At 35.3% G+C, this 24,894-nt stretch overlaps 1 protein-coding gene across 1 annotated transcript in view; it reads right to left on the bottom strand.

Moving 5' to 3' along the window:
* Positions 1-1,782: 1,782 nt before the first annotated feature.
* The window catches only part of MTNR1A (melatonin receptor 1A), a 49,198-nt gene continuing 26,086 nt past the window's right edge, over positions 1,783-24,894 (bottom strand). The window contains exon 2 of the mRNA XM_056489784.1: positions 1,783-2,651. Coding sequence (XP_056345759.1) covers positions 1,783-2,651 — 869 coding nt within the window. The remainder of the gene's footprint in view (positions 2,652-24,894) is intronic.

Below are 24,894 nucleotides of genomic sequence, written 5' to 3' on the forward strand. Positions count from 1 at the left end.
GGCTTTCAAGTAAATATGAATCCATTCCCTTCAGTCCATTAGTAAACCAAGGGTACACTAATCTATGATCCAAGGAAGAGGGAATGCTGTTGGGTTTATATGCAGTTTAAGGAGTTCTACGAGAGAATGACAGTTGTTTTCAAAGACATATAACCTCAAGAAAATCTCCAGTACAGTAAATAATATCTTAAAATAACTGTAAAAGTCACATTTTAACACAGGTTAACAAAAGTCTGATGGCTACTGAGAAGCTCTTAGTCCCACTGACATTGTTGGAATTGGCTTGGAAAAGCTCAAGTGTACTTGAACGTTACCGAAGGTATAAACAATTAAGCATAAAAGGTATGAGAGTTGGAGCTTCTTTCCAGAACTAAATGCTCTTTCTTTTTAAGGTCAATTTGAAGGTGAATCCTATTGTTGTGAATTACTTTTCTCTGCCAGAGGACTTCATTATAAAGAGAGATTCATTGTTGCCAGAGACTGCCTGTCTTGCTATTCTTCCTCACTTCACACTATACTTCCCCTTACTCATGAGTTCCCTGCTGTCTGTGGAAAGTCCTGAGAATCACATGCTCCTCTTTGTACCACTTTGTTAAAAGTAGTATCTTTTCTGTTATTTAAAGGTGTCTAATTCTTCTAGATTATTACACTATGTTCATAATACTGGTAAACACCTAATTATTAATTTGAGAAGTTTTATCTGCGGCAAATTAAAAAACAACTGCTAGCCTCAAGTTATTCTCAGGACATCAGTTTCGGAAGGATGTTAAATACTCCTCCTGTATAGGTCTCATTTCCCAGCATTTCATGGGTTTAAGATTCCACTAACCAGGGGAAACTGTCATACTCAGCCATCACTCCTATTAAATGCATTAATCTTCTTCTCACAAAGATTTAGAACTTCTGTCTTGTACACAAGCAAGAGAGAACAGTTTTTCCTCACTTATGCCTCTAGAGGGTGTTTCCCCAGAAACTCCTCTGGGGCACTTTCTGATTTCATGAGTTACCATCTCTTCAGAAATAATGGTCATTAGATTTCTCTTCCCAACCTTCCTACACCTCTATTTCATGCTGAAACAGCTTGAGCTGATGAATCATGGTTCTTTTCCTTCCTTGTTGTTTATCCTCCTGCCCTTGGAGCTTTGAAGATAATCATTCAGGCATGTTTCTCCTCCTAAAAGCTATTTTAAAATTGGGAAGTCAATTGAGAATGTCATTCCTAGGAGGGCTTGAGAGGTTTAATATTCAAAAAATATATATTCGTGTCCACGTTAGTAGCAAAGAAATATAGATAGAGGAGGTACTTTTCAAATATCCCAATGAACTTTCAATTACCTTGATTTTTCACTTCACATCTTGTAATATATTACATAAATGTCTGATTACATTTTTTAAAAGAAATTTTCAAAGATTTTAGAATCAGGACCGTAACATGGACAGAAAAAGCACATGGAATGTGGCAGGAATAGTTTTATGATTTGTTTTACTGAACCACTCATTATGGATTTTTCTGATTCAATCTCTTTCTAGAAAAAACGTAGCCATTCATAACCTTTTACTTCCTCAAGGATATTATTATGTCATCATACAAGGGATATACCATTGTACAATAGGATCAGTATGTGAAGGCTCTGTAACAAGCTTCCAAACACCATGCAAGGAATTTTATCAAAGTGCTTTCAGTGTAAAGCATATATTTCACTATAATATTTAACAGGAGATCTAATAAAATGGACACTTTTTTTTGGATGCTGTTGAGTGATAATAGTAAGATTCCCATTTTCAGACAGAGTCCACTTTCACTTGATTGTTGTTTGTAATCAGTGGCGAAGGTTTGCTTCTCATTCTGTCTCCTGCTTCATTAGAACTATCCTGGAAAAAAACTTTTGCCGTACAAAACGTGACAATAATTCTCTTGTATTCTCTTCTGAAGTTCTGGTTCAGGAGTCCATATACTATAGCATTAAGGCAGCTGTTGAAATATGCCATGTAATAACTAGACACAAACAACCACTCTGGAATCCTAGGGATTACAGTTTTTGGGTTGACAGCCACTGCAAGGCCTATAAAGTTCAAGGGAGCCCAGCAGACTGCAAACAGTACAAACACCACAAACATGGTCACAAAGTTTCTGAAGTCGTGTGGTTTCAGCCTAGGCTTGTTATCTGGTTTAACCCTCCTCCTTACCTGAATGACGAGGATCCATATTCGCAGGTAGCAGAAGGTGACTACGGCTATGGGGAGCAGGAAGTGGAAAAACACCACGGCTATGGTGTATGCTGAGCTCACAGACTGTGCAAAGGTGCACGAGTAAATCCTGGGGTCGTACTGCAGCGAGCCCACAAACAGGTTGGGCACGATGGCCACGACAGTCAGGAGCCATATGAGGGCGACGTAGCAGAGAGAATTCCTGTCGCTGTACAGCTTGTCGTACTTGAGGCTGTGGCAGATGTAGCAGTAGCGATTGATGGCGATGCCTGTGATGTTGAAGATCGATCCAATCACACTCAGGCCCATCAAGAAGCCACTGATCTGGCAGTGTAGGTACCCCAGTTTCCATCCGTTGTGAAACACAGATGTGAGGACCAGTGGGTAAGGGTAGATAGCTACTATCAAGTCTGCAACTGCCAGGCTTACAACAAACACATTTCCTGCAAAGTAAATATAAAAAGGCGAATATTAGTTTTTCTTTTGCTCTTTTCTGTCAATTCTGCTCTCTTTATGTTAATGAGAAGTCTCAGTGGAGTACTTTAAATGTAATTAGTTTCTATTTTCTAGCTCAAAATTCATTGTCATATATCAGAAATAAGACACTCATTTTTAGTTTAAAAAGGTAGCTTAACTTAAAGATGTATGTCTTGAAAGAAAACTGTCTTTAGGCTTATCTACCATGACCTATTATTTTTATCATGCCATTTATTTGGATTCTTTCCATTGCACAGAATTCATATCAAATTAAAATATTCATAACTTTAGGGCTTGCTTTTGTTTTAAATAATCTCTCTTGAAAAATCAGCAAAATTAATAATACTAATAAATTTCCAAACTCACATTTACCTTTTTATTTATCTGTCTTTTGTTATATTAACGAGCCCTTAACTTTTCCAGTCCTGAAATTAAAATCTCTTTTCTCCCCTTTATATTTCAGGCTTCTATGATTTTATTATGACTTTTACATTATTCTCTTTGAATCTGCTGGCAAGTACTTAAATAATCTTAACTTCTAAGAGTCTAATTGAACACAAACCCAGTTGTCTTTCCTACAGACATGCTCTTCAATGAAAAAAGAGATTGTGGGCAGTGGCCTAGACAGTTCTCAAACAGTACTGATGCCCCATTTTTCCTGCCTCCAAACTGGAAAATTAAGCAACGAAACATTCTGCTGATTCATTTTTTAAAAAAGGGAGATTATATTCTTCAAAGACAATATAATCCATCATGTTTTGAATCCATTTTTTGAGAATAGATTATATTTTCTTTTTTAGTTGCTTAAATGATAACCCATCTGAATGCCTCCCAATCATTCTAATTTCTAAGAAGAAGCTCACAAGAAACATTGATGTCACTTTTATTCATTTCTTTAATAACTATTACAGGTAAAGCTCTAGTTGTTCATGTCCATAAGTACAGAAAGCTATCAATGTTATCTATACATGCATGTTTGTAGGTATATAAACGTGCATGTATACACAGGCATTTGATATTCAACCTTGTAGTTCTGAGATTATTCATGGAAGACTAAATACAAGCTTCTACTGCAACCTGTAATAAAATATATTGTTAGTTTTAGGTGATGTAGAACTTCAGTGCTAACCCAAGGCGGGCTTGGTGAACTGTTTTATGCATTTATTTTGAGATTTTATTTTACTTTTACATTTTACTTTACTTTTATGCATTTACTTTCTACAAAATAGAAACAGTAAATAGCAGAGTACTAGGAAAGGTGAAAGTAACTATGGACCAATAAGGCATTTTAGCTGTTAAAATTCTCAAAACTACTTTTTTTTTTACTTATTATTTCAAATATCTTCAAATGCACAGCCCCTTACCAACCTCAGGCTTTAAATGTCCAGTTAGAAATGTTCAATCTGCAAATAACGCTAGAGCAAAACATAGAAATTATCTTTCTTCAGATGCTACCTACACTGCTGTATTTAAATTCTGATACAAGCACAAAGTACCACGTTTGATATTTATACTAATGGCACCTGGAACAAATGGCCTCCATTAAAAGACTGCTGCACTACTTTTCCTTGATTTAGTATCTGGATTTATAAATAACTTTCCTGTGATAGTGTCTGTAGCTGTTTTGTCTTTGACTGGGGATTCACTGCCAGACTGAAATATGCTTATCCTGAAGCCTTTGGCAGAATTCCAGATCATTTCAGCACAAACATCAGAGCTTCTTTAAGCAGAAGATGACACAGGAAAAAAGCACTGCTTTCAGAATTTATCCTTGACGTAGTGGCAACTGATACAAGAACAAGAGACTGCATGGAACTTAGAGCTCTTTGTTTATCTGAGGAATCAAGAAGTGGAAAGTAAATGAAAAGGTGCTGTTGGCAGGCTTTTTCCCACCTGTCCAGAATATTGCAGGATTGGTGAAAGGATAACATATAAAATCCAGACACTTATTAAAATGTAATATTTGGAAGAATTCTATTTATATTTGCTTATTAACTTTCTGCTTAACTTCTTTCTCTGCCATCCACTAAAACTTCTACTGCTGCTCACCAATATTACTGATAATACTGTTGTTATTTACCCACTTTAGCCAAATAATAAGGACAAAATTGAAAGGAGTTTTTTTCCCTTTAAAAGGTGTTTTATTGAAAAGTGAAAGATGGTATACATTTCTCTGAATAGTTTTAGCTTTTGAAACAAATAAGTCTAGGAAGAGTGTGCACTCTGTCTCTGAATGAACCAAATTTCAGGCTTCTATAAAATCATGCACCATGGTTGTTCCAGCTTTTTTCAACTAGCTGTTGTAGAATGACAGACAAGATCCTGGAAACTCAAGCTGTTTCATGTGAAAATTGGAGGCTAGCAGGAGGCTAACAGGATATCCTAGTAGCCTGTCTTTAAAAAAACCCAAAAATTAAATCATGAGTTTGGAAACCAAGTCCCAGGCTGCCAGCTCATGGTTAGCATGTCAGCTGAATGAATAAAGTGTTAGGGGTGGAAACTGCTTGGAAACCAGACACCTGTTTGCAGTCAGGACTCTGAATTTGGCTTTCAGGAAGGGTTATTTTCAAACTTGAGTTCAGATACATTTTCCTCATGGCATGGGAAGTTTTTTTTGCTAAGACAGAAATTTCAAGTAAAAAAATGTAGCATTATTATGATGTTTGCATATTCTGAGGTTCACTGTTTCAGACCCTGAAGCTGGATCTGAAATGAAGCTGAGCTTTCCTATGTAACATAATAAACTATTTAAAAACATGATCCTAACTTTAGATACTGCAATCACTGAAAAATATTGTTAATTTATGAAATTACCATATTATAACAGCATATTGTGAAACTAAACTCTTATGTTTGTAGAATATTTGGTATTTTAAAGGTGAGTATCACAAAAATGTATATAGAAAAGGTTTATCTTCAGATTTAGGTTTGAACAGAATGCTATAAATGAAGCATGAAATTCTATATTGAACCCTTCAAAAAGGCCACAAAATCAAAATCTTGAAATACTCTTTCTTGAAGAAAAAATATTCATTCTCTTCAGAGAGTAAGACCATGTTGCTGTGAAAAAAATGTGATTTGTGTACCTAAAGAATACATTATTATGCATTAACACCAGTTGGCTGAACTGAGAAGGCAGAGGTTGAATTCCTTGACTTTAATAAATAATAAATAATAAATTAATAAATTTAAGTAAATGTTGTGCAGTGGATGTATGTGGGAAGAAAGATAATCTACTGGTAACCAGCTTGAGCAGGTTATGTTTTTAGATGCTGTCTAAAGCAATGTTCCACTAAATATTTTCACCAAAAGAAGTCTTTCTGCTCAGCAAACACTTAGCAACATCAGATCTATCTGCTGAATATAAAACTGCATTAATGCAGCAGAAAACAAACCAGTGTTTTCCTAGACAATTGGACTTTTCCAAGAGCACAATACAACATTAACTGAGTATAAAAATTGTGACCCTGACAGATTATAAGAAAAAATGTTTATGGGATTGCCAAGGTGTCAAAATGAATATGAGAGCCTCAATAAGAGCTACATGATGGAGCTGTATCAGTGCAACTTGCACTTGCAGAAGATACACAAATCACTGTGTGGGTAGTTATTCCCTAGACTGAGTGCTAAGTATGTCCTGAATGATAAGTAGAAAGTTTACAGAAATTTCTAGCAACCTAAATATGTGCAGAATATTAATGGAAAAAAGATTAAAGTTGCATAGACTAGGTGGTGCTGAATGCCTGCCATAGAGTTAGAATGAAGGGCTGAACACAGGTCAAAAATGACTAATTCTTCTGGTAATTCTTCTGGTAATTTCAGGAGAATTGAAGGTGATGTGGTCAACAGAGCTCTTTCCTCAAGTGCCAGCACTGCAAAGTACTTTTACTTTTCTAAAATACTTCATCTAGGAAAAATAACCTATCATAAAAAAGGGAAACAGCTTATGTATGGAAAAAAACAACAGTACTTTAAAGCATTAAGGGGATTCCAGATAGAATATTTGGTACTCAGAAAATCTGAGAAAATTTTAGAGATCTCATATTGCTGGCAACATCAGTAAGGCTTCTTTTTCTCCTTTTTTTCACAAGTCATTTCTATACCTTTTAATATTGGTTGCCAAGTCACTATTCTATTCACCTTTTGCAAAGTTTTTCCTGGATCAGGAAATGCTTTGGCTTCTTACAACAAATTCTTTGCACAAGCCATCATGTTTTCATCATGTAGCTGAATTTAAACACATTTCCATTAGTGCTTCAGGATAGACCAATTTTAGGTGAGGGTTTTAGCCTTTATGCCAACTTTATTTGCTTTATCTTTTTAGGTAAGACTAAACTCAGCACCTGCAACAGTCACATACAAGGATTGTGTTTCAGTGGCCATTGTCTCAGACCTCCAATGTTCACTTGCTAAGCATGTCTTTAAGGGAAGAGGATAGTGCTAATTTTTAGATCAAACTTAGTTTCTAATGCTCAGATTCATGTCATTCTCATCTACTGTATTTTCACTACTTGAAGGACATTGCCAGATATGTTAAGTGATTTCCATTTTTTTCATAACTAGCCTTAATTAATTGGATGCTTTCCTATATTTTGTTCATGCTTTGTAGACATTAAACTGCATTTAAATACTGACAAGTTTGCTATGTACATAACTTTTACACATCTAATGGCACAAAAAATTTACATATTTATTTACATTTTTATCTACATTTTATTTTATTTATATTTTTAGGCACTGGTTTCTGATCATTCTAATACTTCTACCAATTTTTTTCAAGGATATCTCACAGATTTTTTTTGGCTTTATGAAATCTTTCTGATTAATCCAGCCTTTGCTCAGGGTGTTAATTTGAGAGTTTATGCTCCTAGCTGAAAACAAGACAATGATAGGTGCTCAGCAGTGAACACTTTCAGCCTCAGAAACTTTAAAGGTGATACCTCATAATAGGGTACAGCATCAGAGAGATTACCTTCTTCCTTAGAGAGGCATTGTGCCAGGCCCCTGCTAATTTAATGATGTTTCCATGCACAAAATGGTGTCCCAACGACAAATATTAAAGCTAGATTTGTTTCATATTCCATGAAAATTTTTGCCCTGAATATTGTTCCAGTAGTACTAATATTTCACTTTAAAAAAAAAGGCAAAACAACATAAACAACTGCAAAATCAAGGAGTGAAAGCTGTTTTTGTGAGTAGCTAATACAAATTTAATAAAATTTTCTTGTACATGTATCCAGAAACAGATCTTAGCTCTACTCAGCGTTTCTTCTGCCTGGGAGATCAGCCAGTCAGAATGCTTCAAGAAAAATATCAGTTCATAACTTTTCTAGCATTAAATTATTTCTGGAAAGTTGTTGTACTTGGCAGCACAGCTTGGGTTTTCACAGAGATCATGCACAAAAAAATTGCTAAATAAATTAAAATAGTTGTAAGCAGAGACAATGGCCATGGCTTCTTAGGAAAAACCCCAAAGTCAAGTAAGGTTACCTAGACAAACAAGTGTGCAGTCCTAGCTCCACTGAAGAAAGATTTGAAGTGTCTAAGAAACTAACAGTCCTTGCAGCTCAGCATCAAAATGGCACAAAACAGCTGAGCAAAAATGTAGGAATAAATATTACATAAGCCCCAAGTTACTCCTGGGAGCTTCATTCACTTTACAGATCATAATATCAACTCCCCTAGATCTGAAAAGTCTATTTTTAAACTAAAGACACTATTTATAAACCTGTCCTGAATGGAGAAGTCCACGTGCACATTAAATTTGAATAGCCTGATGGGCCTGTGGGTTTTGCTGCTCATAACCAAGTTAACCCTGATGCTGCAGGGGGTGATACAGGGAAATGTGAGAGGTTTAAAGCCCATAGTCAACCCTGTGGCCTTAAACCTATGTAAATAAACCTCTGTCTTTCCTTTGGAGCTGAGAAAAGACTTTGTGTTATTTTGCCATTTTCATAAAACCTCATTCAAATGTACACTTCTGTCACATCACAGAAGGGACTTTCAGACCTGCTGTCATCCAGTTGGAATGCTAATGAAACCAACAGGGCACTTAAAGACATTGCCACTGCCTACAGAAGTAATGGTGATAGGAAGGTAACTTGTTATTACTGAGGAGAGTATTAAATATTTGAGGTTTAAATTAATTTACAATCTTACTAGAGCAGAAATTCTCAGTGTCAGGTAAGTTCAGGTACTGAAATGACCTAACTCCAGTCAATAGAAATTCAGGATCCTGAGTCTTCTAGGTCTGGATAGCTGAAGAACTATATAACAGTATATGAGAGATGTCAAAGAATAGATTTGCTAAAGAGCTATCAGAATCCATGTTGTAATGTTTTGTTTCACTGTGCCAAAGTTGAAGAAAAATTTACATAATCAGCACAGCATAAATGAAAGATTACTGGTGCATTCAGAAAAGAAAATGCTATACTGTATTTAGATTAATTATCACACAGAATCTTCCAGTGAAACTGCAGCACAATTAAATTTGAAATGCCTATGCCATCTTCTGGCCAAGAAAATTAGACACATGAAAGAATAATTGGCAGAAAATGGCAGTGACAAACGATGCAGTATTCAGACCAAAGGAATGGTTGCTTATCTGGTCCAAGTTGACTGTAGCCAAAGAGTATGCAGATGAGATTTACAGATATGCCACACAATTTTCTGTGGTTTTATCACCTACCATCCTTTTCTGCAGCCCCATGGCACCCATGTGAGTGAGAAAGCTCCTGCTCTCCTTCTTACAGTCTAAAAATATTTGCTGCTGCTATTTTTGGTGGTTCAGTGATGAGAGGGAAGTGATGTGAGTTCACTGTCAGGCACAGAAGGGAACTGAATCCATATGCTGGATGAGTGCTACAGACTTGGGGATGTTCCTTGCCTCTGGCAGTTTTGTATGACATGCCAGGGCTGCTTTGAAAATATCTCTTATATTGGACCTCTCACAAGAGAGGCATACCTAGTTTGTGCTGTGTGGCAGATTTGGGAGGTGCATGGGGTATTGAATACCTCAGTCCTGATAAGACTGAGGTACTTCTGGCTATGGCAAGAAGGGCAGCACTATCTACTGGATGAACTTACATGACATGGAACATAAAGCACCTGAGGAAAGCAGCAGTAAGGAAAAGGCCTGGACAGCCAGTGCCTATCTAGGCACCTAAACCAGCACTGAACAGGAGCTGAAGATCTCTCGTGAAACTGAACTTAAAAAAATCTAAAAGTGGTCAGGGTATTTTTAAACAACTTTTAAGAAATGCCATTTTAAAAAGCACTTTAAATAGCTCTCAGAGCTACAGTGCACCTCAGGATACACTTATCTTTCTGCTACATTATGCAGGGGCATAAAATATTTTGCTTTGAGATTCTACATGGTGGGTTCATGTCCAAGATATTTTGCTTTAGAAGCAGCAGCAAATTGAACAAGACTTCTGTTCTTTTACAGAAATGTCTAAAATTTTATCATTTGATTATTTTATTTTATTTAATATCTATTTTCCTTGGTAACAAGATTGTATTAAACTGGCACTGCCATAGGATTTTAAAGTTTTAAAACATAAAAATAAAAGTGACTCTTGTTGCCCAGCCAAGAGTGAACTAAGACATAACATAAAATATCCAGAAGACTTGTAGTGATGCTGACATGAATCAACAAATCCTGCAGTCTTACAGGTGAAGGTTAGGAACCAGGGCAGGCACACATGCTGGTGAATGTCTCAAGTTCTGTGACCCTGGTTTTGGCTCTGGTGTCTGCCTGGCCTGTTCTTTCTACAGTTCACTGGGTGGGTGGGTGTGTTTTCAAGATCAGATCTTCTATCCCCTTTGAACATCAGCTTCTTCTATCATGATGACAATATTCCAGAGATCAAATAGATTTGCCTGAATAACTTATCCACTTTTACAGCAGGGAATTATATTGCCATTTCTGACTTGATCTTTTCTATCTCTAATTTCTGTGATTCATTTGGGAGGAAAAAAAATCCTGTGGACAGCCTGTTCTCCAACAAGGCATTGCCTAGATGTTACAGAACACTGAGGTTCAGCAAGCTGTCTGAAACCGATTAGAATAACAATGCTGCTGATGTCAGAGCATCACTGAACTGCATCACAGCAGAACCAAACTGAGAGTGCTTCTCACCCCTTCAACTGCATTTGCACCAAAGACTGAAAAATATATGGAAAGACAAAAATTATACTGTTCACAGCAATATCAGAGCTCAGATAAATAAGACTAATAATACAGTTCAAATGTAGGAACAGGCAGAGATGGATGCTTATGAAATATAATTACATTTTGTGTCTGTACAAAATCTCACAGATCTGTCAGGACTAGACAGTGTGAAGATGCAGTCTATTCCCTTCCAAAGTCTAATATGTATTTTGAGAAAACAAGCTGGAGAAACAGGAGAGTGAAGTTGCAAGCACATAACTGACAGGAGAGCCTGACAGGAAAGGCTTCCATACTGCATAAAACATTGCAAACACAAAATCACTTCCCTGAATCTCTTTGAAAATCATACTTTTATGTAAGAAGATTTTGTGGCTGAATTTGTCCAGAATTATTCATGGGATGAAAAAGATGTTTAAGAATTCTCAAGAGGACAAAATAATAAATTTCTTTTTTTTTTTCTGCTATGACTAGTAACAGTATAGCTGGTCATTCAGCCAATGTAGATAGTAGACAGCAAAGCTAATAAAATGAGTTCATAAAATAGTCTTCCCAGTTCTTTCTCTTAAAATCAGCAGTGGTAACACCTGCCAAGAAAGTGGAAGATAGCATTATAGAAAAAAAATCACTTATATATAGTTAAACATTTGTGTTTACACTCTCCTCCTCAATCCATTCTCTAGTTCTCTACTTTTCCTTTTCCTCCTTTTTATGTTTATTCCATCACCATGTTTTTTCTCTCCTTACTGACTTATGACCCAAAGTCTCTTTTTTTCTGACAGAAGCCTTTTTCCTCCATGTTTTCCCCTCTTTTCCTCTCTTCATTGCCCCAAGTTTCTTAGAAGACACAGATGATTATCATGCTCATTCCCACCTTATCAGTTTAATGATTTTTTGAGTTTAGTCCACCATGCCACTATCACAGACCCAAGTGACTTCAGTTCTTCCTCCCTTCCCTTCAGTTCTTCATTTCCTCTATTGTACTACAGAATTCAAGTTGAATGGTCCCACACCAGAGTGGAGCAAGTGAAATGGTATCAGGTATCAGGGGAATTCACCAGAAAAAGGGCCACTTTAATTCCAGTATTAGTAGGGTTTGTTTATGAAAATAATAGAAATATATATTAAAAATTAATATAAGAAATATACAAGAAATTGAGGAAGAAGACAGTTTATTCATTATTGCCCTGATTTCTTAATCATAATTTTTTTGCTCCTGAAAATATGATTGACTAGGAAACTATGGTTTTTTTGCTTATATTAGATGTGTACTTTAAAATACATTGTTGATTAAACCTACAGTTGAAATTTTGTATTAGAGAAGAAAGAATGAAGATGTTGCACTACCTTAAGTAAAATCTGTATTTTAATTTGTATCAGAAAAGTTGCAGGAAACATACACTTTATCTGCACCAAATCCCCTTGGTTTTGGTTTTTTGTTTTTGGGTCTTTTTTCACCCTAAAGATCTGACTTCTAGTCCTCTCATAGAACTAAATGTGAATGAATAAAATTCTCAGTTTTCTAATGTTATCCTCATTGCTAGTAGCAACAGTCTATAAAGAATTCAAGATAAAGTTTAACACTTGTGACATTTGAACGACCATAAATTATTTTCATTTATTCTAATGCTCCCCAGGATCCTTATCTTTGTGCAATTTAGTTTCTTCATTACAAAAGGAACTGTCAAATAGACTAAACAACAGGAGCAAGCTGACTACAGATTTTACAGAACTTTAAAAAACAGTCTTAAGGCATTATTCCTGTAATTCTTCAGACAAATAAAGATATGAAATTGTTTTTCAGTATTTCTTCTAGACAGCCTAAATTAGACAGAGACTTCACTGCAGGAAAAAAGACTAAGCTATCCTAAATTCATACCAATACCTGTATAGTATGCAATGATATGAGAAGTACTGATGCTCCTGTACATCACCTGGTTCTTCTGCAACTGGATGCACTATTACACTAATTGGTAATAAACACATCTCCACTTAAATTTTAACTGAATTATCTGTTTTTTGCTGTGGGTCTGAATGATGAAACTATCACAGAAGTTGGCTCTGGTTTGACCAGATCTCTGGAAGTCATAATAAGGAGATCTCATTTATTGCTTGTTTTTTTGTTTTGGTTTTTTTTACCCCCCTTTTTTTCCTGCATGATGGGATTTTTCATACAGAACAGAAAAAAAATTTCAAGTAGTAAGTATTTCAGGGAAAACTAGTCAAACAAATAGTGAGGTATGATCACCCTTTAACATCATGGAAGATTTCAGGTATTTCCACACTGTAATTTAAATAAGTGAGGTTTATTTAATGGATTTTTCTTCTCTTTAGCAACTACTGTAGTAGAAGTTCAAAATTTTTCAATATCCTCTTGATTATTCAATTAAAAAATACATGATTTTTGCATTTAATGCTTATTAGAAATAAAATGGAGTTTGGATTTGTGCCTTTTATGTAACAGCATTAAATGAAGTTCTTTATTGAGAGCTCCCTTACATACAGATGAATTTGCCAAACCATTGAATCCTTAGAAGTAGGCTTTTCAAAAGAAAAAAAGAATGGCTAAAAGAATGATTCAGCTAACTTCACTGACAAGCTGAAGTAGTGTAAGTGAGCAAATAAGTGCATTATTGAATTGTTATTCCTCTCCATCTTGTTTTAGTTATTTGCCTTTTCTCTGGGTTTTACTTTCATGAAGAGTGGTGTAGAACTTCTCAGAAAGCATTTTGTTTGTTGCTTAAGACTAAACTGCTTGTTTATCAGAGAATAATAGTAAAAAAACTATGAGTCTATGGCTCTAGCTAATATGAAAGAAATATATAAATAGTGTTGACTTTCAGTACCTACATATGTCTTCAGAACTTATCACTCAGAGTTCTTATTTAACATGTTGCACAAGACTGTCCAGCACAATAATACAAAGCTGCTGAAACCTACACTTGCTGTCAAAAGTATTGGATTTTGCATTATAGTAATTTCAGTGTGGGTGCATTTAAAAGCTGTGTTATGATATCTCATCTGAATTATTTGTACCCATTGATTTTTGTTATGACTCAGAAATACCCTAACAGAGCACTTGGAGAAAGCAAACACAATTTTTCAAATTAAGTTCAATACCTCTAGTGTAAAAATATGAACCCTTCTGCTGTGTGAAAATAAAACAAATCTGGAAAACTATACCACCATTATGATCTTAATCTCATACATTATGCATATAATATCTTAGCTGTGAATCTCCTTTCCTTTTTGAATGCCTATTTTTTTCTCTTATACTACTTTCTATCATTGTTTAAATGTTAGCAAGAATGTTACAGGAAAAAAAAAAGCTTTTAAGCAAGCTGAAAAGCTATATATAGACAGCTAAAGATAGTATCCTTTTAAATATTCAGTAAAAACATTTCCAGTACTCCCTCTGAACCTTACTGCTCAGTTCTTCATCTTTTTTTAGGCAGAAGCTTTCTGTGTGCCAACATAATTCATTATTTAACAAAATTTAGCAAACCAGAAGTCAACACTACTACTTATGAAACTAAAAATAAGAAACCCCAAGAAATGTGGGATAACTATCCCAATGAATATTAATAAAAAGTATTTCTATGTTTAAAGGATGCCAAAAAGTAGAAGTTCTGCATAATTACTGTATGTCAAAGACACCAGGTACTTATATTGTGGTACGAAACCTGACTCAAAGTTTATTCTGAAGAAGAATGAGTGGTAAGGAAGCCTGAGCTTCAAACAGCACTGAATGGTAGGCTCACATTTCTTTACTTTTTTCTATTAGGGAGTAATCATCTCATTTTTAAAAAAATATCTTTGTAAAATATTATACAGGTGACTGGATTCTTAAAAAAAGGTGTAGGGGGGAACTATCTTTCACACCTCATCTAAAACTGCCTAGATTTCTTACTTCAGTTTTAAAAAGATTGGTATTTAGCTTTGTAGGTGAAAAGATTTCTTCAAAATTTTTAGACAGCTTGAGCTCCTCAGAGAACCACTTTAGCTGTTTCCATGTATGAGCACAGAACTTTAGCACATTAATGTATTTTTTTGAACTAATAGCAGAAGGGCTTCCCCTAAAGATCTGACCAACGATTTTCATTTGTGTTTTGTAAAACTGTGCAGTTCATGCATCAGAAGCTAATTATTTTGGTAACAGGTAAAAAAGTCCTTTTAAATCTTTTATTGAAGTTATGTGTGTGTCAGTTGAAACTATAGATAGGCAACAGTAGAATTTTTTTGAATTATAGCCACTTCCTGATAGACTTGAATTAATATTTTAGGAAAGTCCAAGTGTTTTTGTTTATAAATTCCAGTGTCTGGAATAGGACTCTGACAGTTCTTTACAGTAGTGTTATATATATTTTATTAAGAAGCTTGCTTCCTGTCAGTTTGGTGTGGAAGGATGTCGATCTGGTCAGAGCTTTAAAACAGATCAATCAACCTTCTTACAGGAAGCTCAGTGAAGAAAACCATGTAAGAAATACAGCAACAAAAACAAACCAGATTCTCCCTGCATTTTCTGTATTTCTAAGGCACCTTTTTTCTTCCAGAATTGATTTCTGTCAGTTCCATGCTTTGATGGTCTCCTGTGGTCCTCTTCTCATTTCTTGGGCCTGATGTGTTTTCTGTTCTTCTCAGCCATCACAGTTCCTGCTGTAGCTGTAAGCTCTCTTCTTGATGCCTTCTGTGCCTGATCTTCTTGGCTGGTGCTTGCTTTTATTGACCCTGCTCAGCTGCTTCTGAGGAAGAGCAATTTCCCCTTTCTTCTGGGACATAAACCTCACACACATGTGCCTTTACTAACAATAAGCAAGCAGAGTGAGGACTCTTACTTAAGACTTAAGGGAGAGAAGAACAGTAGTTAAACTTTTCATTCTAAAGGCAGTCCAATCTATGCCAAATCACTGTCAAACAGATGAACAAACACATCCAACCTTATTCTTCCAGCATAACAAACTACTTAGTTATATGAGATTTTCAGTAGAGGTATAAAAGTGAGAAGATGTAAAAAGCAGGACCAGTATCAAAGGAACAAACCAAGTGTTGTTTAGTTTATCCATCAATGATTTGGATGTTTCCTCAGCAGGCTCAGGGAACACAAAGTTGGGAGGAGTGGCTGATAACCCAGAGTGCTGGGCACAGCTTCAGAAGAACCTTGACAGCCTTGAGAGATGGGCAGAGAAATTGATGTATTTTTGGTAGGATGATGAGGAGAGACTTGCTCCACTTCCCTTCTGTCCCAAGGAACTGGATTTTGGAAAGTCTCCACAGGTAAAGCATGAGAGCAGCCAGGTTCACTGTGAAATGCAGCCTCTCATGCTTGGATTCTACCATATCCCAACAGCAAAATGGTTGTTGAATAAATGTTCATGCAATTATTATCTACATACAGGTAGAAAACATATAGGCTATACAAGGCAAGAAACAATTTTAGCTATATGGCAGAAAAAAAAGTAGGGACTGCCATGGATTTATGTCTCTATGAATAGGGAAGATTATTTGAAATCACTGTTGCCCCTAGTTCATAATAAAAATTTAGATGTTGATGTCAATCTGATTACAGTCCATTTGGGATTTAAGGTTTAAAAATCATGCTATACATGACTTCAAATTAAAAATCAGCCTCACATCTATTTAGTTAATTGCACAAATATAGAGTATTGGGACTAGGGTTTATAGTATTAAATGCCTGCATTAGTATTTTATAATTTATAAGCATGTTGTTCATACATTAAATGATTCACTGAGAAAACATTATTATGTAGTGACCTTTTAGTGCTCCCTACAGAACCTTGCTCACTGAGATTATTGAACTACTTCACAGAAATGAGAAGAAATCTGAATCCCCCCAAAAGAGCCAATGACAGAAGTCTTGCAGAATTATCAAATCACCATGATTACATCCTGTTTGTATATTACTGACACTTATTATTATTGGACACAAGCCCTTCAAGTAACACACATGGAAATTTCCAGCAGCAGCTATTGCTGTATTTTATTATTTTAGTCATTTCATTCCCCCCCAAAAAGAAAAAACCTGGAGTGTAGTGATATCAAAGCAATGCTTTTCTAGAAGAAAACTCCAAGAAGCAATAAAAAATATTTTAAAAATCAAATCCAGAAAAAGAAGCATCATTATAAAGAAGTGTAATGGGGGCTTAGTAGATTAGGTTTTTATTTTAACATAGTATCATTTTATATTTCTATTTACTAATTCATTATGATTCAGTTTCCAAAATTAAAAAATCAAGCATAACCTATTTCCTTGTAAAGTTAACTATCCTGAAGACTGAATTAATTTATTTGCACTCAAGTGTGTTTAAGAATGAATAAAAGTACCCCAATAGATTCATTCATGTAAGGTTCTGAATAATCCTTTGAAGTAAATTCAAGGGTAAAAAACCAGAAATCTCAATGCTTTGGTTTTCATGGCAAAGACTAAAGAAAAGAAAATAATGCTTTTTACAGAAACCAGAAATATTTCATATCTGGGCTGACTTTTGTGTACAGAAATAAATTTAAATTCTATGTGGAAATCTCTCGCATAATACCAGAGAAATTAATTATGGAGACATGTCCCTCAGTCTGCAAGATGTTTCAGTGAAAAAAACCATGAATTAAGTTCTTATTTTAAATGTCTTTTAGGCTGAAGTGTGATGCTTTGCCTTGCTATACTGTAGGATCAGGGTTTGCTGTAGAGCCTTACCTTCATTTTCTGAGCAAAAGGATCATTTTTTAAAAATCTCATGGTTATGAGGCTGGATCAAGAGTTTCATTTAAAAAACCCTAGCACCTAGTACAGACAACTTTGTGTGTTATAGATTTTGCTAAAAGGTCAGAAAAGCAAAATTTCTATTTTCAAAAGAATGGCTGCATTTATCAGGATAGGGCTGTTACTAATTCTGGGCTTCCAGTAATCCTAAGAGAGCAGCAGTGTGGTCATGTCCAGCCTGACCTGAGCCAGCAGAAGATATTGAAGATATGTCACTTCTATAGACAGTAAATTGATGGATCACTTCCAGAATTATACTGGCTATTATTATTATTATTATTATTATTCTGCTTTCTTCTCTATTCTTTGATTTTTTTTCTCCTCTTCTACCTGCAGTTTGAGGCACAAATAGTGGAGGATGTGCTAGCTCTAAATGACAAGCTCTGCTTTCAGTGCATGGATGCTCCAAAAACAAAATGAATGAGGCTTTTGAAGATAATTTAATCACATTAGGACCAATCTTTTTGCTTTTTTTTCCTTATATTTTTCTCATAAAGATATATTGATGTTGGATGGCATATGGGGAAAGACAGCCTCTGAAGAAAAATGTTTCATATTCCTTAGTCTAGTAGATACATGAGAGGATATCACAGTGTCCATCACTAAGTGATGGATGGCTTTTGTCCTGAAGTTTTGATGCCATGAAGTTAATAAAAAATTGGTGCCTTTGCCAGTGGCAAGTGTAAACTAAAGTGAATTTGAATTTGTTTCTTATCTAGCTGCTGGAAATCTTCAGAAATTTTAATGAAAATACCCTATCCTAGTGATCTTGACATTATAAACACATGGCCATGTCTCATGGAGGTTGTACTAGAATTTCCATACAAAACTGTCAGAATCATTACATATTTGAAAGAATAAATAATAAAAAAAAAAAGCTTATGTCCTTTTCCATTAAACCTACTTTCAATCTTTCGGGAATTTTTTTATTCTAACTGGTGAATACTTTTTGTGTCATTAAATGTTGATGCAGTCACTGAAGTTAACAAATCTATCAAGTCTGACATTTTCTTCTGCTAAGTTAACTGTTCTGGGAATAGAATTGTCTTGCTTTGAGTTGTGTTGTGTTTAAGAATGAATTCAAGTTACACCTTAGATTTAGTAGCCTGAATGAATCTTCCAGTTATAGCCCTGTATTCCTTTGGTAAAGGCCAGCTATAAAAGAACATAAAAAGTGAAAGGGCCAGTGTTTGTGCTAATATGCATTCATCTTACCATCTCTAAAAAGGGTTCTGTGTTTGAGAGAAATTGTAAGTGCCATGATCATTGTAGGAAAAGTACTGCTACTGGGTATGTGATCACCTTCTGAGAAATGCAAGACAAAGTGCAAGGACTGTTATGTGCAATTTCTCTCTATTTTCTTGTGAATGCATTGGAGGAAATGTTTCAGGTCTAAATATGTTTGCCTAAGTTAATCAACACAAGCACAGCAACTTTGAGGAAACCATACATGATTGCAAGCACTGAGAATAAATCCATTCAGTTTCTCAAATTTAAAGTCATACACATTTGAAAATGGGTCCTTATCAAGGCCTAAAACCAGTCATTACTATTCTACAGGATTTCAAACAACCCCAATTTTATTATATTGAAATCCATCCAAAAAATTTCAGCATAATGCCCCAGTAAAAATAGAGACTCTTACTAAAAATGATGATCGTATCCTTAACAAGTTTAGTTTTTTACTTTTATTTAAGTTTAAAAAATCAGTTTTAACATCAAATAGCAGGAGCATTTTAAGATCTGTGCATGTTGCATTTTCAGAAAGCTGACAGAATATAAATAATCCATTGGTTCTATGGCCTGTTTCTCATCTGTACTGCTCTTTGTATGTGAAGACTGGGTGAGAATGTTCTTTAAATCACCTCATCCATCATGAAGCAAGATACCCACTTTTCTGGCTTTTAGATCATTTGGGAACAATATGCACAAACAAAAAAAGGACTAAAAAACGAAGCATGTGTAATTCTCAATTCATAGTGATGTATGCTATCTACTGTAATAAACAGATAGCTTCAGAAGTTGCAATGTTTACCACAGGAACAAATTGCTGTCCTATAACCTGAACAGATATCAATTTTATAAGACATTGAGCTTTTAGAGGTCTATTTGTTTCTCATAATCACAAATCCCATGCTGTTGGGTGACATAGCAGTTCAGTAGATATGAAACTTCTGGCCAGTTGTTTGAGCTGCAAGTCTGTGAAATAATAATTTTTAGTTATTTTCAATACTATAAAAAAACTATAATATATCAGGGGATATTGTAATTGCCACCAATTGGAATTCTGTTAGCAACATTTTATTTTGGGTCAGATGTTACTCTGTACATTTGAATTGAATTAAAGTAATTATAATTTAGGAAAAATCTTTTTTTTTCCTTAGGTATTATTGCTAATCATCAATATTTTTCTTGGGGTGACTGTGAACTTGAACAGAGTTAAACACTGAAAATAGCAGACAGCTCTTGTAGACAGCTAAATCAGAATCACTGAGTGTAAGGAGATCTGCATAGAAGGAAAAGGTAAATTCTTCAGAGCCCTGAAAGCATTTCTATGAGCCAATATGCCCAAATATTTGATATAGACAGGGATCAGACTTGGAGGAAATTTACTTAAGCTTCTAAACACTTTCCTTCTCCATTAAGCTAGAAAGTGTACAGATAAATCTTTGGCTCAGGCTCAGATCATATCTGCATGCAATAGATGGCTCTGGAATCAGTCACATCTAAGGACAGTCACTTCTCAAGATCCTCAGTTACTTCTAAGTTTTTCTGAGACAAAATTATCAAATCATTCTGAATTTGTATATTGGACACCGTAATTCTGCCCACTGACTTTTTGAGAGCTATGATCAAACTACTTGTGAAAAACTCAGCAAAGAGCCAGCCAAAGCCATCAATAGGGATATGCTTGTTTAATTAAAGGATGCCATTAATCCAGTGAATAATGTTGCCATAGAGAATATTTCTGTTGCTTCACAAGGTTTAAATTTACATTTGAAATATGTTTTAAAAATATTTTAGATAGCTTTCAAGTGTGGATTAAAATATAATGAGATAACCATATCCTAGGTACTTTTTTATGCAATTAACTTCACATACTATTTACATGCCTGTCAAGCTTCACTCATTTCAAATGATATTAAAACCAGTCTGTTCTCAAAATTCAATACTCAAAGAAAAGTCAAGTGTAAAGTTGCAATGACGTCTTTAATTCTTTTCTTTTTGGAAAAACAGATGGGTGTCCAAGTTGAAGTCAATAATCTTTTCTGAGCCAATAATCTGTAAATTTAGCATTTCATATGTGCATCCATGAATTAGCCCACAAAAAAATATTTTAGCAACGTAGCAAGTTAATGACTTGAACACAGTGCAGCTCTCTCATAATGCTTGCATCTGTAGTATAAATGCAGTCCGTCTTCAAAATTTAATCAGCATTGGATGGATGATTGAAATGGCTGCTTTGCTTTTGTTGATTTGAGGTCTGGGGGACAACAGGCTCAACATGAGTGAACAGCTTGCTGCTGCAGCAGAGAAAGGATGCTGGGCAGCACCAACAAGGGCATCACCAGCAGGGAGAGAGAAATCATTGTGCCACTCTGCTCAGTGCTTATCAGGCCACACCTGGAATACTGCTCAGCTTTGGTCCCCACTAAAAAAAAAAAAAAAAAGTGTATGGGCTGGAGAGAGTCCACAGAAAGGCCACAAAGATGATCATACCACTGGGAGGCTGTGAGGAAAGCCTGAGAGGACTGGGTTTGTTCAGCTCAGAGAGGAAAGCTTGGAAAGAACCTTATCACCATGTTCCTGTATTTAAAGGCTAAGATAACTCACTTTTTAGGGGGAGTCACATAGAAAATAAGAGAGGTGACAGGTACAAGTTAATCCTGGGAAGATTCCAACTGGACAACAAGAATATTCACAATGATACCAATCTGGCCCAGAATAATCTCCCCAGGTAAGTGTGGGATTCCCCAGCATTGGATATTTTCAAGATTCAGCTGCACTTGGTGGAGAGATATCTTGCCTAGACTGTTGTTTTACTGGGCTCTTGCCAATAAAGTTTAATCCCCCTGGAGGTCCCTTCCCTTTTATAGAATCCTATAGGATTCTATAAAAATATCTCAGTCAGGAGAGATGAATATGCAGAAGTAAGTAAATGGACATTTTTGATTTTTTATAAGAGAAACAATTACTGGATAAATAATCAGCTGATCAAGTAGTCACAAAACAAAAATTTAACTTATGTACAAAGTGCTTAAAAAAAAATTAATAAGGAGCACTCTTTTGTAATATTCCAAAACTGACCTAATCAGTGCACAAGCTAGCAAACCAGTGCATGACAGTACTGTAATTTTTTTAAACTAGGATATTATAAAAGCTGTCTGTAATATTTGAAAGTGGTCTCTTCTAAGGAGTAAGCAAACATGTTTCCTGCACTGTGAAAGATGGCTGTACACATATAAAAGAAGTACTTTCCAATCTACTTGCTAGTCAAGACACAGAGATGACTTTGACTCTTACTACTCTGTGGGGAACTGGCCAGAACAGTCTGCAGTCAATTTAGCTGCATCTGAAATGGCCCTAAAGTACAACAGAGACCTCAGGAAGGACCATCCAGCTGTGCCAAGAGTATGCATAATGTAGACTTTAATTTTGTTCATGCAGAACTGGTTGTGTAGGCTGGTTACACAGCCAACACACACCATTTGGAGAGTGGGTTTAGCAGTGATTTGACAGTAGAGACAACATAAGAATAAGAACCTGCAGCAGATTCAATCATAGCCTTTTTTAATAACTTTAGTTCAGGTTGTCAAAGCTGAATTTAATGCTTAGACTCACATTTTGTACCCATTTTTACTTGAATTGGCCATCTAGCAGCTTGAGGTGGCTTTACAAATAGTACCCACCAATTACTATTTTACTCCATCAGCAGCTGGTGCTAAAATGTCCCAATTGTTATACTAGGCACTACCCTAGGGTTGTTGGGTTAGTATGACAGTACAAAGAGAATAGAGGAAAATAAACTTTTTCATCTACATGAAGAAAGCCAAATCAAACATTTCTGGATTTTTTTTTCATATTTTATACCTATTGGTAATCTTTAACTGTACATACTATGATGAGGATGAGGTAAAATTCATTGACAAATAAATATCCTAGCAGAAGGATCAATCTTGGATTCTAAATATTAAGAAATCCTTTATTTAGGTAAAATTTTTAAATATTATAAAACCTGAAAAAAAAAAAGGGCTTTAAAGTCATTCCTGTCTGGATGTTCCTTTTTCTCATGCTTGAAATTCTTCAATCAAATTTGAAAGAGGATCTCTTAAGACACTGATGCAAAGTTTCTAGTTCTGAAGGAAGCCTTCAGCCACCCTGATAGCTGACAGAAGGATAACACAGAAGGACTTAAGCAGCCTAGGTTTATGGAGGGCACTGAAAAGAACTTCCTGGCAGAGCCAATTGAGGAGCCAAAAGTAAAGATGCTACACTGGACCAAGGAAGAACTCATGAGGAACTTGAATGTCAGAGGCAGCCTTGGCTGCAGAGAACATAAAATGGTGGAGTTCAGAATCCTAAGAGAAGAAGTCAGGCACAAAAGCAGGATCACAGCCCTACATTTCAACCTACATTTTTAGAGGATATGGCCCTGGACAGCAGAATGGTCCAGGAGAGCTGGCTGATATTACAGGACACATATATATATATGTCACACTGCTGCAACAGGAAAGAAAAGAACTCTGTAGATGCAACATGAAGAAATCAAGACTGTGCCAGATTTTTCATTTTGGCTTTTTGTACTAGTTCCCAGGTACTATGCTGCTAATTCTCTCCATAACATTTTGTGCCATTAAGGATTATCTGTAGTACTACAAAATAGGACTGACACTGAATACAACAGGCTAATCCAGCTTGAATTGCACCTAATCTTTGTTAGTAGATCAACAAAAAATATTTTCCTGTTTCCTCTAGATTACACATAAATGTTTCTAGGGATTGAGAACTGGCATAGCTTAAAGTCCAATACCAAAAGCTTTATTGGTTATGATTACAGTACTGGAAAAACTCTGCATTTGCAATTGACAAAATCTCTATTAAATGGGTGGAGACAAAAAATTAGAAGTCACAGAACAAAATTAAATTTTTTCTGAATATATACAGTCTCTTCCATAGGGACCTCTCTTTATTCCCTGCTAGGATAATTATTTTAAAACTTCTATGTATAGTTGTGCAACTACAAGAGAAAAATCTTGTCTTTATATAGTAATTTATATATTTATATAATAATGCTTATGTGTACATATATTTTATACAGGTATGTGATGCCAAATTGTCTCTGTTATAAATATAGAACATAAAATAAAATGGAGGTAGCTGTGATAAAGGCCACTAGGAGTATCACAGAAGTTTAGGTTTATGTCAAGTTAGGTTCATATCAAGTTTGACTCTGTTACAATGTTGATTTCTTAGGTGCATTTTTTTGATAACTCATAGTATAGACAAAGCTGTTGACTGATAATGTTAGAAATCAATGTGATAGAATAGTAGAAAATTAAACTATTTAAAATAATCAGAAATCTCAATGACAACTCTCATTCCATAGGGATATATTTTCCCCTTGTTGAACATACATCAGCCTCATTGATATTAGCAGGATTGATTTAAGCTTCTTTAAAACTGAAGATGACATTTAATAACTGCATCAGGAATGGACATGTGTTCAGATAATCCAATTACTCATTTTTGGCAATTATTGTCTGGAAAATGTTTCAGCCCTGCTAAGGAGTCACATTTGCTATACATTGTGAATGAAACTGTCCAAAACATATGAAGTGCTCCCTTTTATATACCATTCCATTATTGATTAATTACTTTTATGTCCTTGTTGCTTTGGTTTATCTAATTAATTACACATTTTGATGAAAAATAAAGCCCTTAATTTGAGAGAGGAACAGGAATTGTGAAGAATTGTTAAGAAAATTTTCAGAAAAATCTCTATAAATTTACCTTTGTAGAAGTATTCAGTTATTCAATTTAGCTTTGTGGAATCCAGTCTAAACTCTGCATTTGGCTGATGACTAAACCAACCAATGTGGTTTTAGAGCCCTTTTCCTCCATGTTCAGGTATATTTACACTTTAGAATATAATCTCATAAAAAGGGGATTCCTGATAAACAACAAAACAATCAAATAATTTTGGAGAAAGGTGTCAGTCTTTCACTTCTTACAATCACCTTTTTCTACCTTTGTGGCCCCCAAG

Source organism: Oenanthe melanoleuca, chromosome 4, assembly GCF_029582105.1.
Source record: "Oenanthe melanoleuca isolate GR-GAL-2019-014 chromosome 4, OMel1.0, whole genome shotgun sequence".
In the NCBI taxonomy this organism is placed as follows: domain Eukaryota; kingdom Metazoa; phylum Chordata; class Aves; order Passeriformes; family Muscicapidae; genus Oenanthe; species Oenanthe melanoleuca.